Raw genomic sequence first — 17,993 nt, 5'->3', positions numbered from 1 at the left:
TACTGTGGATAAAGATACTTTTGTACCTGTTTCCTCCAGAATCTTTACAAGGTCTTTTGCTGTTGTTCTGGGTTTGATTTGCACTTTTCGCAAAACAAAGTACGTGCATCTCTAGGAGACAGAATGTGTCTCCTTCCTGAGCGGTATGACGGCTGCGTGGTCCCATGGTGTTTATACTTGTGTACTATTGTTTGTACAAATGAACGCGGTACCTTCAGGCGTTTGGAATTTGCTCCCAAGGATGAACCAGATTTGTGGAGGTCTACAAAACATTTTCTGAGGTCTTGGCTGATTTCTTTTGATTTTCCCATGATGTCAAGCAAAGAGGCACTGAGTTTGAAGGTAGGCCTTGAAATACATCCACAGGTACACATCCAAAGCCATGACATCATTTTCTGGAATTTTCCAAGCTGTTTAAAGTGTCACGCCCTGACCTTAGAGAGACGTTTTATTTCTCTATGTGGTTAGGTCAGGGTGTGATGTGGAGTGGGCATTCTATGTTTTGTAGTTCTGTGTGTTCGGCCGAGTGTGGTTCCCAATCAGAGGCAGCTGTCTATCGTTGTCTCTGATTGGGAATCATACTTAGGCAGCCTGTTTTGCCACCTTAGTTGTGGGTAGTTGTTGTTGTTACTGGCCTGTTTAGCCCTAGTCAGCTTCACGTTCGTTTCTGTTGTTTCTTGTTTTGTTGGCGACATTTATAATAAAGAGAAATGTACGCTCACCACGCTGCACCTTGGTCCGGTCATTTCCACGACGACGTTCGTGACAAAGGCACAGTCAACTTAGTGTATGTAAACTTCTGACCCACTGGAATTGTGATACTGTGAATTATAAGTGAAATAATCTGTCTGTAAATAATTGTTGGGAAAATTACTTGTGTCATACACAAAGTAGATGTCCTTACTGACTTGCCAAAACTATAGTTTGTTAACAAGAAATTTGTGGTGGTTGAAAAACGAGTGACTCCAACCTAAGTGTATGTAAACTTCCGACTTCAACTTCAACTTCAGCATCTTAAAATAGTTTTTACATAACAATTTTATATGTTCGAACTCCCAAAAATAACAAGTTCTCTGTGGTTATTCTGATTGGGAATTTCATCATTTGTCAGAGTGCCATCAGGTAGCATGATTTCAGATGTCATGTAAACTAGATTATTAGGGAAATCGTTATTTTTGCAAAGCATGTAAACATTTTAATCAAACTATTATATTAACCTGACTATCCACAATATTCACATAATTGTGTGCTTGTAACTGTACTCAGAGAGAGAGTCAGAGAGAGAAAACAAAGAGAAAGGGAGAGAGAGAACAAGCGAACACAGGGCCCTGCTCACTGACCTGGGAAATGGGGCGGGAGGGACAAGGAGAACAGAGGGGAGAGACAGTGACAGTCTTCTGAGTGCTAACTAAAATAGGAGCATCCTGAGGCCCTGCGGAATTGTGTGTGTGTGTGTGTGTGTGTGTGTGTGTGTGTGTGTGTGTGTGTGTGTGTGTGTCGAGGTCAGCATTTCGTATGTGTCACTTCCTGTTGGCCAGTGCGGCAGGAGCGCAGCTTGGCACTATGGCTGCCGGCAGAGAAGACTGGCACAGGAGGTTACCACACTGGGAGAGACACACACACACTTCATCTCTCTCCAAACTAGTTTTGGTCTTGGTGAGGGTACAGTATATGTGGCATACACAGGCCTGCAGCATATGCGTACTGTACATAAGAACTAATAAACAGACACACAGGTATACACTCACATGACCACATATAAGCGCTCTCACACGCAAAAACAAACACACACTTTCCACTAGAACTTTGCCATATTAATGTAGTTTATGAAGCTGTATGTGAGGAATGGAGAACTCTGCTAACTCCCTGTCTCATTTCTGTGTCTGTGGTACCGCTCAATCTGCCGCCGTCTGTGGATGACTGACTTCTGTTAGCCTGCCTGCCTGAAGGGAAGCTTCTCCCTACACCAGCTCTGTAAAACTGACTACTTTTGCTTGGACTCTAGCAGCATCAGTGACTAACTACTCTGTCTGACTGCTTATTGTGTTGACTGTCTCTTCGGCCCTGGCCGGTGTTAATCCTGTTGTTTGACATTGCAGGCAGAGGGGTTTCTTCTCCCAGCAGCCCCGCTGGACAGTAGGATTTACCCTAATTGGTCCCTGAGCACAACAGCCAACAGCCATGTTAATGCCCAGACACACACACACACACAACACATACACACTAATTAACATCCTCACAAAACATCTCATTAACATTTCCCACAGAGGGGAGAGATAAAGTGTAAGTGATATTCTGCACAGCGGCCTTTGTTATCAGGGGGGGGGGGGGGGGGGGGCAAATATAAGCAGAATTTTAGAAGCAATAAGGAAAAATAAATCAGTGGGCCAGAGTAACAACGCTTTGGTTGTTAACCAGCAGCTTAACCTGCTTTACTGTGAGTGCAATAACATATGTCTGTTTCCATACCACAGTGGTATGGAGCTGTATAGTTCACAGGAGATGGGTGGACAGTGCATCAACAACTCAAGGTGCAGGGTGCAGACAAAAATCACAGCTGCATTGCAGAATATTAAAGTGCAAAAACGGATTGACTGTTAGGCTAGCGTGGCCCTCATCAGAATACTGTACGTCCAAAACATCACAAAGAGAACGAAAATTCCACAAATCCTGACTTCCAGGAATCAGTAGTGTGTGTGTTTGTAGGCATAGCAGATAGGAGTGATTCCCTGAGTAGGATATGACCCCTGACCTTGTTCTTCCAAACAGACTGTCTGTCCTGGCCCCTGGTTTTATCCCTCCGTCACCTGAGCATTATACCACTGTCAGGAGATAACCCCATTAACCCAGCAATCATCACACAGCTCCCACTACACTGGGGGGCTTATGATAAAGTAGCCCACTGAGTTGACAGAGAGGGAAAGGAGAAAAAGAAAGAGAGTTTGGGGAGGAAGAGAGAGAGAGACTCCTTTTGTAATCTGGATGACAGGCCAAGTAGGCAGGTTGTGAGGGGTCAGGGGTCAGGTGCTATCGGGAAAGCAGCTCAGTGCCTGGCAGCTCTGACGGAACTCTGCCTGCCTGCCACCAGGAAGTAGATACCATGACCTTTTGAGTAGAAGACCCCAAAATATATGCTCTTATCACAATGACCTTATGGTGGGAGCATGGGAAAAGGAGGAGAAACACATCAATCATAGGAAAGATTAATCCTCCTCACCATTCTTCTGCTCCATCTATGAATAATGATGCCAGAGGGGTGAATTTTCTCACAAGATTTATTTTGATATCGTGATTTCTATTAATTAACCTGCTATAGGGGCCTTCCTTTTAGAGAGGAATATGGACGACTCTGCTTTTTTTAGAATGCAAAATCTCAGCTCATTGACAGCTTGTTTAGACTGCAAAATCAAGTACTCATTGACCTATTCTAAAAAGACATTGTGAATAGGGCTGTTGTGGTGACCGTATTAACACCACACCGGTGGTCACGAGTCATAAAGCCAGAACGTTTAGTCATGGTAATTAGGCTTCTCCGAGCTCTGATGCTGCTGATGGTCATTAGTAGCCTACCAAACTGCCTAGTACTCAGCACTCTATCACTCTGACATCAACGCAAATGTAATCAAAAATCGAATCAAACACTTCATGAGAGCCCATGAGCTCATTTTGTGCACCATTTCTATAGGCTATGAAATTGTGCGAGAAAACAGACTGATGGCCTCTATTAAAAATAAGAGGATCCAATCAGCTTTCTATAGGCTAAGCCTACTATATTTAATTCTCAACTTTCCTAATATTAAGCAAATATTAAGTACATGGCTTCTCTTTTCCACAGGAGTATCGCCTACCTGGCTGCCATGAAAATGAACCACAGGAAAAGCGTCCTCCATTCGATATTTAAGTGCAGAGATTACATGCATTTTTCCCCTGCCCCTGTTTCGAGACAGGTGCATGATAACGGTCCATTCTCAATCAAAACTTATTTCACACATATATTATTTAGTATATGTAAAGACAACATTAAATAGAATAGTCTAGAATAGTCTGATGGTTGACAATATTAGCTGATCACTTGTGAATGATGCCCAGCTTAAGGCAAGAAACAATGCTTTTATATCATAGTCGCACACCTCATGTAGCCTAGCTCATAGGCATATAGGTTTTCATAAGGTTTGTATCACAACTAAAGTGGCCAAATAACTTGTTAAAATGAAGCACATTAATCTGCTTTACAACGGGTGACCAGCCTAACTGGAATATATACGCAGCGCGGGAGTTTCAAGTTTGGGGAAGAACATGTTCAACATAAAAATGCACCTTTATAATAAAAGAATTACATGCATAATCTCATTTGTGGCCACTTATGATAATGGTGTTTTCCTGCTAATGGAACATTTGTGCTTATAGCCTACTTCCGTGTGCGCAGTGCTGCACTTAGAATGTGAAGAAATAGCCTAACAGTTTATATTTAAAAAAGTATTTGTGATGCTAGTGGTTGTATTATTTGGGATCTATCGCATCCCAGAACTGTCCCAGACTATGTTTGGAATATTTATTTATCGTACAGAATATAATAGGTCAACTTTGTACTATGGGGGATAGTAGATTGACATAGGCTAGTGCTTTTGCTGTTCGTTAGGCCTACTCATCTTGTTGGCTGACGAAAAGTAAATGTGGACAGTTCTTCCAATTTCTTCAATATGCACCTCAGAATTGGATAAGGAAGCAGGCAGTTGCGTCCCCGATGTGTGAAAGACCAGATCACGTGATGGAGAGCCATGTGAGTGAGAAGGGGCATCGATTTCTTCAGATCTTCATTAGAGTTGCATCATACAGCCTTACAATGGATTAGAAATCAAAACATATAGCTCAACGTTTGTAGAACAACTAAAATTACATGAATAACTATAAATGAAGCATATAGGAGTACCTATTTCTTTGTTAACCTCTCAACACAGAATAGCCACATGTACACACTCCCTCAAATTGTTTGGAGTTATCCTTTCTATTTTATTCAGCTTTGTTCAATTCTATTCTTTATACTGTGAAATAATATAAAATAATGCAGCAGAATTCTAAGCAAATCTTGTCTGCTAAATTAACTAATGCAGTCCACTGCCATATGGCATAGCCAGATCAGGACCTATTCTGTTCTTCTGAAATAGACTACATTTTCTTCATATCATGTTTCTTTAGACCTGTCTAAAATAATTAATGGATTTATTGTGAAGGTGTAGGCTATATTACATGTATTTATTAGACTTTTTAAAATGTAGATGTTCCAAAGGTCTGCATCAGTGACTTGTAGGCTATGTGTGGAAGCCATGAGATGCTGGAATGCTTGGAATAAGTCAACACTGTAGCACGCTGACAATGGTTAACCATGAATAAATTACTGTCTATTTACACTTACGATCTAATGACAATGATTATGTCATGTTCCTGACCTGTTTTCTGTTTAGTTTTGTGTGTTAGTTGGTCAGGACGTGAGTTTGGGTGGGCATTCTATGTTGTCTGTTTCTATGTTGGTTTAGGGTTGCCTGGTATGGCTCTCAATTGGAGGCAGGTGTTTGGCGTTCCTCTAATTGAGAGTCATATTTAGGTAGGCGGTTCACAGTGTTTGTTTGTGGGTGGTTGTCTCCTGTGTCCGTATAAATGTTTGCACCATACGGGACTGTATACGGTTTGTTCATTTCATGTAGTCTGTTCCTGGTCATTTCGTTCTTCACGTTGTATGTAAGTTCGTCGTTCAGGACTGTCTACTTTCGTTTTGTTATTTTGTATCATTTTCAAGTATAGGTCGTTTTGTCTTGTTAAATAAATTCATCATGTCATTTCAACGCGCTGCACCTTGGTTCAATCCCTGCTCCTCCTCTTCTGATGAAGAGGAGGAGGATTATCGTAACAGAACCACCCACCAACCCAGAGCCAAGCAGCGGAGTCAAAGGAGAAAGGGACAGGAAAAGAAGGAGCAATGGACATGGGACGATGTTTTGGACGGAAAGGGTGTCTACACATGGGAGGAGATCCTAGCTGGTAGAGATCGCCTCCCATGGGAACAGCTGGAGGCACTGAGGAGAGCGGAGGCTACCGGAGAGAGGAACCGGAGCTATGAGGGAACGCGTCTGGCACGGAAGCCGAAAAAGCCCGTGAGTAACTCCCAAAAATTTCTTGGGGGGGGGCTAAAGGGTAGTGGGCCAAGGGCAGGTAGGAGACCTGCGCCCACTTCCCAGGCTTACCGTGGAGAGCGGGAGTACGGGCAGAAACCGTGTTACGCAGTAGAGCGCACGGTGTCTCCTGTACGTGTGCATAGCCCAGTGCGGGTTATTCCACCTCCCCGCACTGGTAGGGCTAGATTGGGCATTGAGCCAGGTGTCATGAGGCCGGCTCAACGCGTCTGGTCTCCAGTGCGTCTCCTCGGGCCGGCATACATGGCACCTGCCTTACGCATGGTTTCCCCGGTTCGCCTGCATAGCCCAGTGCGGGCTATTCCACCTCGCCGCACTGGCAGGGCGACCGGGAGCATTCAACCAGGTAAGGTTGGGCAGGCTCAATGCTCAAGAGAGCCAGTACGCCTGCACGGTCCGGTATTTCCGGCGCCACCTCCCCGCCCCAGCCTAGTACCTACAGTGCCTACATTACGCACTAGGCTACCAGTGCATTTCCAGAGCCCTGTTCCTCCTCCACGCACTCTCCCTGTAGTGCGTGCATCTAGCCCGGTGCCTCCAGTTCCGGCCCCACGCACTAAGCTACCAGTGCGTCTCCAGAGCCCTGTACACACTATATATTCTCCCCCTACTAATCCTGATGTGCTTGTCCTCAGCCCGGCGTCACCAGTGCCGGTACCACGCATCAGGGGTAGAGTAGGCTTTGAGGATACAGTGTGCCCTGTCCCTGCTCCCCGCACTAGTAGGAAGGTGCTTATCATTAGCACGGTGCCTCCAGTTCCGGCACCACGCACCAGGTCTACAGTGCGCCATATCCGGCCAGAGCCATCCGTCTCACCAGCGCCATCTGAGCCATCCGTCTCCCCAGCGCCATCTGAGCCATCCGTCTCCCCAGCGCCATCTGAGCCATCCGTCTCCCCAGCGCCATCTGAGCTATCCGTCTGCCAGGAGCCTGCAAAGCCGCCCGTCTGCCATGAGCCTGCAAAGCCGCCCGTCTGCCATGAGCCTACAGAGCCGTCAGCCAGACAGGAGCCGCTAGAGCCATCAGCCAGACAGGAGCCGCTAGAGCCGTCAGCCAGACAGGATCTGCCAGAGCCGCCAACCAGACAGGATCTGCCAGAGCCGCCAACCAGACAGGATCTGCCAGAGCCGCCAACCAGACAGGATCTGCCAGAGCCGCCAACCAGACAGGATCTGCCAGAGCCGCCAACCAGACAGGATCTGCCAGAGCCGCCAACCAGACAGGATCTGCCAGAGCCGCCAGCGAGCCATGAGCAGCCAGAGCCGCCAGTGAGCCATGAGCAGCCAGAGCCGTCAGAGAGCCATGAGCAGCCAGAGCCGTCAGAGCGCCATGAGCGTCGAGAGCCGTCAGAGCGCCATGAGCGTCGTGAGCCGTCAGCCTGCCATGAGCGTCGAGAGCCGTCAGCCTGCCATGAGCGTCGAGAGCCGTCAGCCTGCCATGAGCGTTGAGAGCCGTCAGCCTGCCATGAGCGTCGAGAGCCGTCAGCCTGCCATGAGCGTCGAGAGCCGTCAGCCAGCCATGAGCTGCCCTTCAGCCTGAAAAGGCTAGATACCCAGAACTGCCCTTCAGTCCGGAGTTGCCCCTCTATCCTGAGCTACCTCTCTCTCCTAAGCTATCCCTCTGTCCTGAGCTACCTTGTCCCAGAGCTGTCCTTGATTCTGGTGTTGCCCCTAAATTTAGGTGGGGTTATTTGGAGGGTGGTCATTGTGGGGAGGCTACGGAGGCGGGGATTGATTATGGTGGGGTGGGAACCACGCCCGGAGCCTAAGCCACCACCGTGGTCAGATGCCCACCCAGACCCTCCCCTGGACTTTTTGGTGATGCGTTCGGAGTACGCATCTTGAGGGGGGGGTTATGTCATGTTCCTGACCTGTTTTCTGTTTAGTTTTGTGTGTTAGTTGGTCAGGACGTGAGTTTGGGTGGGCATTCTATGTTGTCTGTTTCTATGTTGGTTTAGGGTTGCCTGGTATGGCTCTCAATTGGAGGCAGGTGTTTGGCGTTCCTCTAATTGAGAGTCATATTTAGGTAGGCGGTTCACAGTGTTTGTTTGTGGGTGGTTGTCTCCTGTGTCCGTGTAAATGTTTGCACCATACGGGACTGTATACGGTTTGTTCATTTCATGTAGTCTGTTCCTGGTCATTTCGTTCTTCACGTTGTATGTAAGTTCGTCGTTCAGGACTGTCTACTTTCGTTTTGTTATTTTGTTAGTTTATAGTGAAGTTCGTGTTTTCGTCTTGTCTTTAATAAATCATTATGTCTTCACAATCCGCTGCGCCTTGGTTCCCTCAATACTCCTCCTTTTCGGTTGAAGAGGAGGAGGACTACCGTTACAGATTACAAAAAAACATTTAAAGGCATAAAAACCACAAATTCCTATGATTTACAGTGTTAAATAACTCCAATATGTGAGATTTAAAAGAAAATTGGGAACAAATGCTTCATTCTGTCGTTATAATAACATTGGGAGCAACGTGTGAAAAGGGTTGTGGAAATCTGTTGCAGTTAAATCGACTACAAAACCCACAATCCAGTGCTCTCTCTCTGGTAAAGCTGGCTAGCCAGCTAGCAAACATAGCTACACACAATAATAACAAAGTCAATATCAGCATGTAAAATAGCTAGCTAGCTGTAAAATGGAAGAAACAAACTGCAATATCAATTTAGGAGTTACAATCTCATCACATTCAACCTGGTAAAGATCGCGTTTCTAGCTCAAAGCTGTGTGAGTCAGGTTGCAAGGGCCCTGCGAGCCTGCAAGCAGGGGAACGAGAGGAGAAAACCGCTTTCCATCATGGTAGTTCAAAGAAGAAAGGATATTAATCTGATGGTGCACTGTGTACCTTGAGGACATTTGAAAGATATACTTTGTCATGGCGATATAGAAGGTGTGTTGTAGACATGTATACCATATCACCTAATAATCCCCGGTTTACAATTGGCTCATTCATCCCCTCCTCTCCCCTGTAACTATTCCCCAGGTCGTTGCTGCAAATGAGAACGTGTTCTCAGTCAACTTACCTGGTAAAATAACGGTAAAATAAATAAATAAAAATAAAATTGGCTTATTTGTGATCTGTAGTGCAGGTAATTGTTTTAAAACCAAATGTGATAAATGTTTGTTATCCCCTATCTCCAGTGACAATGACATAGCACGTCACTTTCCATTTCTAGGGTGGATTATCCCTTTAAAGAAATGTATAACCTATTTCTCAATGCCAGAAATGCTATAATAGTAACTTAGAGCACCCAAAGAAAACATTCCCAAAATACACACTCTTAAATCAATTGTTATAATATTGTAATGTTGTTTAAAAAGTTGGATTTGAAGTTTTATCCAAATCAGAAACAATCCCACAACACCCCGAGGTCACCCCAATTTGTAAGTCTCTCTGGATAAGAGCGTCTGCTAAATGACTTAAATGTAAATGTAATGTAAATGTCAGCATCACACAAACTTGTTTTGTACTTATATTTGTATTGTTTTTATATAAGCCCTTTTGGGTTTCCAACCACACCTGCACACCGTTTTTAACAGTTTTTTAATCTGTGCCGTTTTGTCTTTCACTTGTTATCTTTGATGCGAATAAATAAAACCTAATGAAAAACTTTGTGGGATACATTTGTGAGAATAAGGCAGGTGGATTGGGCGTCTACTCGTCAATATTCAGCAAGAAGTTACTTTCCCTACCATCAACGTGGCTTTTAAAGCATCTCAAACAGACCGCAGCACCAGTAGAGACATAGCATTATCAAGGGCTTCAGTGAGCATGGAAGAGAACCGGGTAAGTGAAAGAGCTAGCTTGCTACCTCTATGCTAACGTTACCTAGCAATACAGCTACCACATTTAGCGCACGTCTTCCATCTAAATAACACTGATCAAACTAACCAACTGTAAACATGTCTGCCAGCTGTTGGTAGCTAACTACTGGTGCTGTCATACTATAGATAGTACAAGCCTTTGGGAAAAAGTAGTTTCTACGACTGTGGCAAAAACTGTATGTGTGGATGACTCCTCGGAATTCCAGTAGAATTGTTTATTTTTATTTTACCTTTATTTAACCAGGTAGGCCAGTTGAGAACAAGTTCTCATTTACAACTGCGACCTGACCAAGATAAAGCAAAGCAGTGCGACAAAAACAGCACAGAGTTACACATGGGATAAACAAACATACAGTCACTAACACAATAGAGAAGTCTATATACAGTGTGTGCAAATGTAGTAAGATTAGAGAGGTAAGGAAATAAATAGGCCATAGTGGCGAAATAATTACAATTTAGCAATTAAACACTGGAGTGATAGATGTGCAGAAGATTAATGAGCAAGTATAGATACTGGGGAGCAAAGGAGCAACAACAACAACACAATATGGGGATAAGGTAGTTGGGTGGGCTATTTACAGATGGGCTATGTACAGGTGCAAAGATCGGTAAGCTGCTCTGATGGCTGGTGCTTAAAGTTAGTGAGGGAGATATAAGTCTCCAACTTCAGTGATTTTTGCAATTCGTTCCAGTCAGTGGCAGCAGAGAACTGGAAGGAAAGGTGGCCAAAGGGGGAGTTGGCTTTGGAGGTGACCAGTGAAATATACCTGCTGGAGCGCGTGCTACGGGTGGGTGCTGCTATGGTAACCAGTGAGATGAGATGAGGCAGGGCTTTACCTAGCAAAGACTTATAGATAACCTGGAGCCAGTGGGTTTGACAATGAATATGAAGCGAGAGCCAGCCAACGAGAGCATACAGGTCGCAGTGGTGGGTGGTATATGGTGCTTTGGTGACAAATCGGATCGCACTGTGATAGACTACATCCAATTTGCTGAGTATAGTGTTGGAGGCTATTTTGTAAATGACATCGCCAAAGTCAAGGATCGGCAGGATAGTCAGTTTTACGAAGTAATGTTTGGCAGCATAAGTGTAGGATGCTTTGTTGTGAAATAGGAAGCCGATTCTAGATTTAATTTTGGAATGGAGATGCTTAATGTGAGTCTGGAAGGAGAGTTTACAGTCTAACCAGACACCTAGGTATCGGTAGTTGTCCACATATTCTAAGTCAGAACCGTCCAGAGTAGTGATGCTTGACGGGCAGGTGGGCGCGGGCAGTGATCGGTTGAAGAGCATGCATTTAGTTTTGCTTGCATTGAAGAGCAGTTGGAGGCCACGGAAGGAGTGTTGTATGGCATTGAAGCTCGTCTGGAGGTTTGTTAACACAGTGTCCAAAGAAGGGCCAGATGTATACAGAATGGTGTCGTTTGCGTAGAGGTGGATCAGAGAATCACCAGCAGCAAGATCAACATCATTGATGTATACAGAGAAAAGAGTCAGCCCAAGAATTGAACCCTGTGGCACCCCCATAGAGACTGCCAAAGGTCCGGACAACAGGCCCTCCGATTTGACACACTGAACTCTATCTGAGAACTAGTTGGTGAACCAGGCGAGGCAGGCATTTGAGAAACCAAGGCTGTTGAGTCTGCTGATAAGAATGCGGTGAGTGACAGAGTTGAAAGCCTTGGCCAGGTCGATGAAGACGGCTGCACAGTATTGTCTTTTATCGATGGCAGTTATGATATATTAGGACCTTGAACGTGGCTGAAGTGCACCCATGACCAGCTCGGAAACCAGATCGCATAGCGAAGAAGGTATGGTGGGATTCGAAATGGTCGGTGATCTGTTTGTTGACTTGGCTTTCGAAGACTTTAGAAAGGCAGGGTAGGATAGATATAGGTCTGTAACAGTTTTGGTCTAGAGTGTCACCCCCTTTGAAGAGGGAGATGACCGCGGCAGCTTTCCAATCTTTAGGGATCTCAGACGTTACGAAAGAGAGGTTGAACAGGGTAGTAATAGGGGTTGCAACAATGGCGGCGGATAATTCTAGAAAGAGAGGGTCCAGATGGTCTAGCCCAGCTGATTTGTAGGGGTCCAGATTTTGCCGCTCTTTCAGAACATCAGCTACCTGGATTTGGGTGAAATGGAGAAATGGGGGAAGCTTGGGCAAGTTGCTGTGGGGGGTGCAGAGCTGTTAACCGGGTTAGGGGTAGCCAGGTGGAAAGCATGGCCAGCCGTTGAAAAATGCTTATTGAAATGATCGATTATCGTAATGTATCACTAGCCACTTTAAACAATGCAACTTCATATAATGTTTTCATACCCTACATTACTCATCTCATATGTGTATACTGTACTCTACTGCACCTTGCCTATGCCGTTCGGCCATCACTCATTTATATATTTTTTTATACATATTAGTTTTCATTCCTTTACACTTGTGTGTATAAGGTAATTGTGGTGTAATTGTTAGGTTATATTACTTGTTAGATATTACTGCATAGTTGGAACTAGAAGCACAAGCATTTCGCTACACTTGCATTAACATCTGCTAACCATGCGTATGTGACAAATAAATTTGATTTGATTTTTGGCAATGAGGCAGTGATCGCTGAGATCCTGGTTGAAGACATTGTATTCTGACATCTGCTATGGGCTAGGGCATCTCGAAGATACAGTGCTTTCATAAAGTATTCACACCCCTTTACTTTTTCCACATTGTGTTGTGTTACAGCCCGAATTAAAAATGGATCACATTTAGATTCATTTTTCACTGGCCAACACACAATACCCCATAATGTCAAAGTGGAATTATGTTTTTCAAAAGTTTTACAAATTAATTGAAAATTAAAAGCTGAAATGTCTTGAGTCAATAAGTATTCAACCCCTTTGTAATTGTTGTTATTGCAAGCCTAAATAAGTTCAGTAGTAAAAATTGGCTTAGCAAGTCAAATAAGTTGCATAATAGGGTTTAACATGATTTTTGAATGACTACCGAGCAGTCGGGCAGTGAATTTCAAACACATATTCAACCGCAAAGACCAGGGAGGTTTTCCAATGCCTCACAAAGGGCACCTATTGGTAGACGGGTAAAAAGCGTTAAAAAAAAAAGCAGACATTGAATATCACTTTGAGCATGGTGAAATTATTAATTACACTTTGGATGGTGTATCAATATATCCAGTCACTACAAAGATATATGTGTCCTTCCTAACTCAGCTGTCGGAGAGGAAGGAAACCGCTCAGGAATTTTACTTTGAGGCCAATGGTGATGTTAAATGCTGTGATAGGAGAAAACTGAAGATGGATCAACAACGTTGTAGTTACTCCACAATACTAACCTAATTGACAGAGTGAAAAGGAGGAAGCCTGTAAAGAATATAAATATTCCAAAACATGCATCCTGTTTGCAACAAGGCACTAAAGTAACACTGCAAAACATGTAGCACAGCAATTTACTTTTTATCCTGAATACAAAGTGGGCAAATCCAATACAACACATTAGTGAGTACCACTCCTCATATTTCCAAGCAAGTGGTGGCTGCATCATGTTATGGGTATGCTTGTAATTATTAAGGACAGGGGAGTTTTTCCAGGTTAAAAAAGAAACAGAATGGAGCTAAGCACAAGCAAAATCCTAGAGGAAAACCTGGTTCAGTCTGCTTTCCAACAAACACTGGGGGAAGTTGCAAGTCTATGGCAAGACCTGAAAATGGTTGTTCAGCAATGATCAACAACCAATTTGACAGCGCTTGAAGAACTTTGAAAATAATAAATGAAAAAAAATGTCAAGGTGTGGAAAGCGCTTAGAGACTTACCCAGAAAACCCCACAGCTGTAATCGCTGCCAAAGGTGCTTCTACAAAGTATTGATTCAGGGGTATGAATACTTATGTAAATTAGATGTTTCAGTATTTTAAAAAATGTTGCAAAAATGTCTAAAAACATGTTTTCACTTAGTCATTATGGGGTATTGTGTGTATATGGGTGAGACAATAAATCAATTTAATCCATTTTGAATTCAGGCAACAAAATGTGGAATAAATCAAGTGGTATGAATACTTTCTGAAGGCACTGTATTCGCTACACTGGACTGATGGCATATTTTAGAAACGGAATATGGAATATGTTGGGCCTGCGCATTGTGAGGGCTGCACACTGCGGTAATTCAATCTGTGGCTCCGGGGGACTTTTCTAAACGGCCTGCTAGGTGCAGGCTACACTGAAATGCGATGCTCCGGCCATGGATCCGATCGCGGATCTGGTGGTAGTTCTGAGAATCCCCAGAGCCAGGCTGTCTTTGGATGGGTTGATTTGGGATTTTGCTCAATGGGAAAGTGTTTTTGTTTTTTTAATCTTTGGATCGATGTTGTCACAGTTGCTTCAAAGTTGAAGAGGCAGCAGCTAGCTTTAGCTTGATATAGCTAGTTCTCTTCCTCCGTTTCTGAATGAATTTGTGGCTATTTCTTTCTAGCTGGCAAAATAAGTGAGATAGATTTGGTTTGTGTACTGCCATATGTCGATAACACAGCTAAGTTTGTCACTGGTATAGGCTAATAAATATCCCAAGCCTAGCCAGCTAGACAGTGAGAGCCACAAGCTAAAACTGGGGAGAGAGGGAGGAGAGAATTCACTTTCTGTTTCATTTGCTGCTGGTTTGCTAATGTTAACTCAAATCATTTTTTGCCACATGTAATTGACGAAATTAGATTTTAAATGTGCCAATACGTTGTGAATATTTTTGAAAAATCTCACAGCCGTTTCCATACTAAAGATGAAGTGCCACTTGATCACCAGCTTACCATGTACACTAGTCTACAGGCAATGCGTTCCTCCACTGTGTGAGTCATAGAAATTACAATCTTGCGTTCGGGAGTTTCCGGCAATCATTTTTCAAATTAGAAAAAGTTAATATACAGCACCAACTACATAAATATCTGATATGGTCTATTATCTGCTACCTGAACTTTTACAACAAATTAATTTAAGAAAAAACAAGTATTGCTGTTTAGGAATACGTTTGTTTAATTAGAGATCTGGGTTGAGTTTAAAACTGCATGTCTGTTATCATTCACATCCTGCTATCTATCAGTCTTCATCTCTCTTCACTCAGCGTTCCCTCTCTCCTCAGTTTCTCCCACTATGCCCTCTCACACTCTATCTCACTTTCTGCAATGAGTTCTCTCTATCTCCCTCCCCTCTTTCCCTGTAATCAACCCAGTACTAATGGCTTATTCTTTCTGCTCCAGCAGCCACATCCCACTTGTTTATTTCCCTCCACTCGTAAATCTGGAGGCGCTAAAATGTTACCGTTATAATCACAGGTAATTATCAGACACCCTCTCTCTCCATTCCTCCATCTCTCCTTCCCTCTCTTACCTCCACCTCTATATGAAACAGCCATCCCATTGCAAAGTTCTCTGTAACTCTCACTGATGTGGGATTCAAGTGTTTCCAGTTTGTGTGTACAGTATGTGTAGGTTAAAGACATGCTCCGGAACTTTGGCGACTACGGAGTATTTTTAAACCTCCCACTTTGGGCTGGATGTGTCAATGCATAGTTCACACATGCATAACATATGAGAAGAATTATTGTTTTACCTCAACTAGCTACGATACCCCTAGTGTGAAAGCAACTTTTTGCTGGAAACTGTTGTGCTGTGCCATTTTCCCTACATTCCCACCCGTGGGCCAACACACTACCAATTCGAGTTCAACCAATGAGCTTCAGCCCCTCGCCATGCGAGTGACAGCTAGCAAGAGGCATATCATGCACAAACAGCAGAGCGAGAGAGACGTGGTGCATTTATCTGCACCAGTGGAGGCTGGTGGGAGGAGCAATAGGACGGCTCATTGTAATGGCTGGAATGGAATTGGTGGAACGGAGTCAAACTTGTGGTTTCCATCTGTTTGATGTGTTTGATACGGTTCTATTTATTCCATTGCAGCCATTATAATGAACCCGTCGTCCTATAGCTCCTCCCACCAGCCTCCACTGAAGTGCACATGTGAGACGTACTAATTTTAGGGGACCACTTTTGGCTCGTGAGTGCTAATTTCAGAACTACTGGCTCAAAAGTACAAATAGGTACCAGAGAATCTCTTTAATAAAGCACCAGCAGTGTGTACTGTATGTGTAGGTTAATAAAGCTCCAGCAGTGTGTACTGTATGTGTAGGTTAATAAAGCTCCAGCAGTGTGTACTGTATGTGTAGGTTAATAAAGCTCCAGCAGTGTGTACTGTATGTGTAGGTTAATAAAGCTCCAGCAGTGTGTACTGTATGTGTAGGTTAATAAAGCTCCAGCAGTGTGTACTGTATGTGTAGGTTAATAAAGCTCCAGCAGTGTGTACTGTATGTGTAGGTTAATAAAGCTCCAGCAGTGTGTGACTCACCCACTCCTGCTGTATGAGGCTGACAGCCTTGATGGCCTTGGAGAGATTCCTACAGGCCAGGATCACATGGGCCCCATGGAGGGCAAACGACTTGGCTGTCTCAAAACCTACACACAGAGAGGAGGTAGCAACAGGGGTAGGGAGAGAGGGAGAGAGAGAGAGATGTTTATACAGATTACACAGATCCACAAAAAAATAGAAAACAAACCCAATTTTGATAAACTCCCATATCTATTGGATGAAATACCACAGTGTGCCATCACACTGTGGTATTTGTGACTTGATTTGTGACTTGTTGCCACAAGAAAAGGGCAACCAGTGAAGAACAAACATCATTGTAAATACACCCCATATTTATGTTTATTTGCACATCGTTACAACATTTGAAATGTCTTTATTATTTTGGAACTTCTGTGAGTGTAATGTTTACTGTTAATTTTTATTGTTTATTTCACTTTTGTTTATTATCTAGTTCACTTGCTTTGGCAATGTTTCCCATACCAATAAAGCCCTTGAATTGAATCGAATCGAGAGGAGGGGGCATGGAAGAGGGGAGCAACAGAGGGAGAGAAGATGGAGACAGAGAGAGGAGGGAGACGGGGGGAGTAATGCTTTAAAGATGGGTTATTTTGCGAGATCATTTGGAGATACTCAGGGAAATTGACTGTGAAGGGGAATAAGATGAGTTAGAAATTATATTAAACATAGATATGGATTCTATCACTGAGGAGGAAGCCAAAGGGTCTACTAGGGAAAGTTAATCATGTCTCTGTGAAGTGATGAAACTGATTGAATTAATGTGGTTCAGGACTTCACCCACTAGTCTCTGATACGTTATAGGAAACCAAGCACACACCATTTCAGAAGCTATCCCTATCCACTGACTGAGAGAAACATGGAGATGCATATTGGTTGGAGTGATAATGCCGTATCAGTTCTGCTAGCAATAATAATAATGATGTTGATGATTAGGTTAACTACTGTAGTTATAGAGAAGACAACTAGAAAATCTGAACCATTCGACTGACTTGAGAAAAACTTCCATATAAAACCTTGGTGTGATATTCTAGCACTTCAAAGACTGACTGATAAAGACATTTACTACATCAAAAGAGTGGTTCTGATAGAAACTGGATTTATCAGTACAAGACTACTTCACGACTCCATCCAAATCATGTAGTCACGATAAAACGGACAAAAAAACAAGACAGAGACAGAAGTTAATTTCCAAATTGCCAGTCTAAATGGGTCATTTCAACCCAGAGGTAGAATTCATTTACGAGATTAACTTTTCCTTAAATCATGTTTTTATTTCCTGTTAAGATTGACTAACTTTCCCCTCCGTGGATGTTGATATTAACAGTGTGCTATAAACCGTTCAGCATCCACTCAGTGGTACACTATCTCAATCATTTATACATCTTTAATAAACAGAAACACACACACACACACGGCATGCGCACACACACACAGACAGAGTGGTGAGTGACAAGCCGGTAGGGCAGGTTGATGCCCGCTAAGTGGTTGTGACAGAGAGGAGCTAAGAGAGGGAGTGGCAGACAGCCAGTGTCACAGACAGCGTGGATTAAAACCA

General features: G+C 43.6%; 1 protein-coding gene across 1 annotated transcript in view; it reads right to left on the bottom strand.

Moving 5' to 3' along the window:
* Positions 1–17,993, bottom strand: part of LOC129862216 (WW domain-containing oxidoreductase-like) — a 106,109-nt gene that overhangs the window by 57,252 nt on the left and 30,864 nt on the right. Inside the window, exon 5 of the mRNA XM_055933646.1 lies at positions 16,400–16,506. Coding sequence (XP_055789621.1) covers positions 16,400–16,506 — 107 coding nt within the window. The remainder of the gene's footprint in view (positions 1–16,399; positions 16,507–17,993) is intronic.

Source organism: Salvelinus fontinalis, chromosome 9, assembly GCF_029448725.1.
Source record: "Salvelinus fontinalis isolate EN_2023a chromosome 9, ASM2944872v1, whole genome shotgun sequence".
Classification (NCBI taxonomy): domain Eukaryota; kingdom Metazoa; phylum Chordata; class Actinopteri; order Salmoniformes; family Salmonidae; genus Salvelinus; species Salvelinus fontinalis.
Note: the sequence above shows the minus strand (reverse complement) of the source record. Positions and strands in the feature narration are given on the sequence as shown.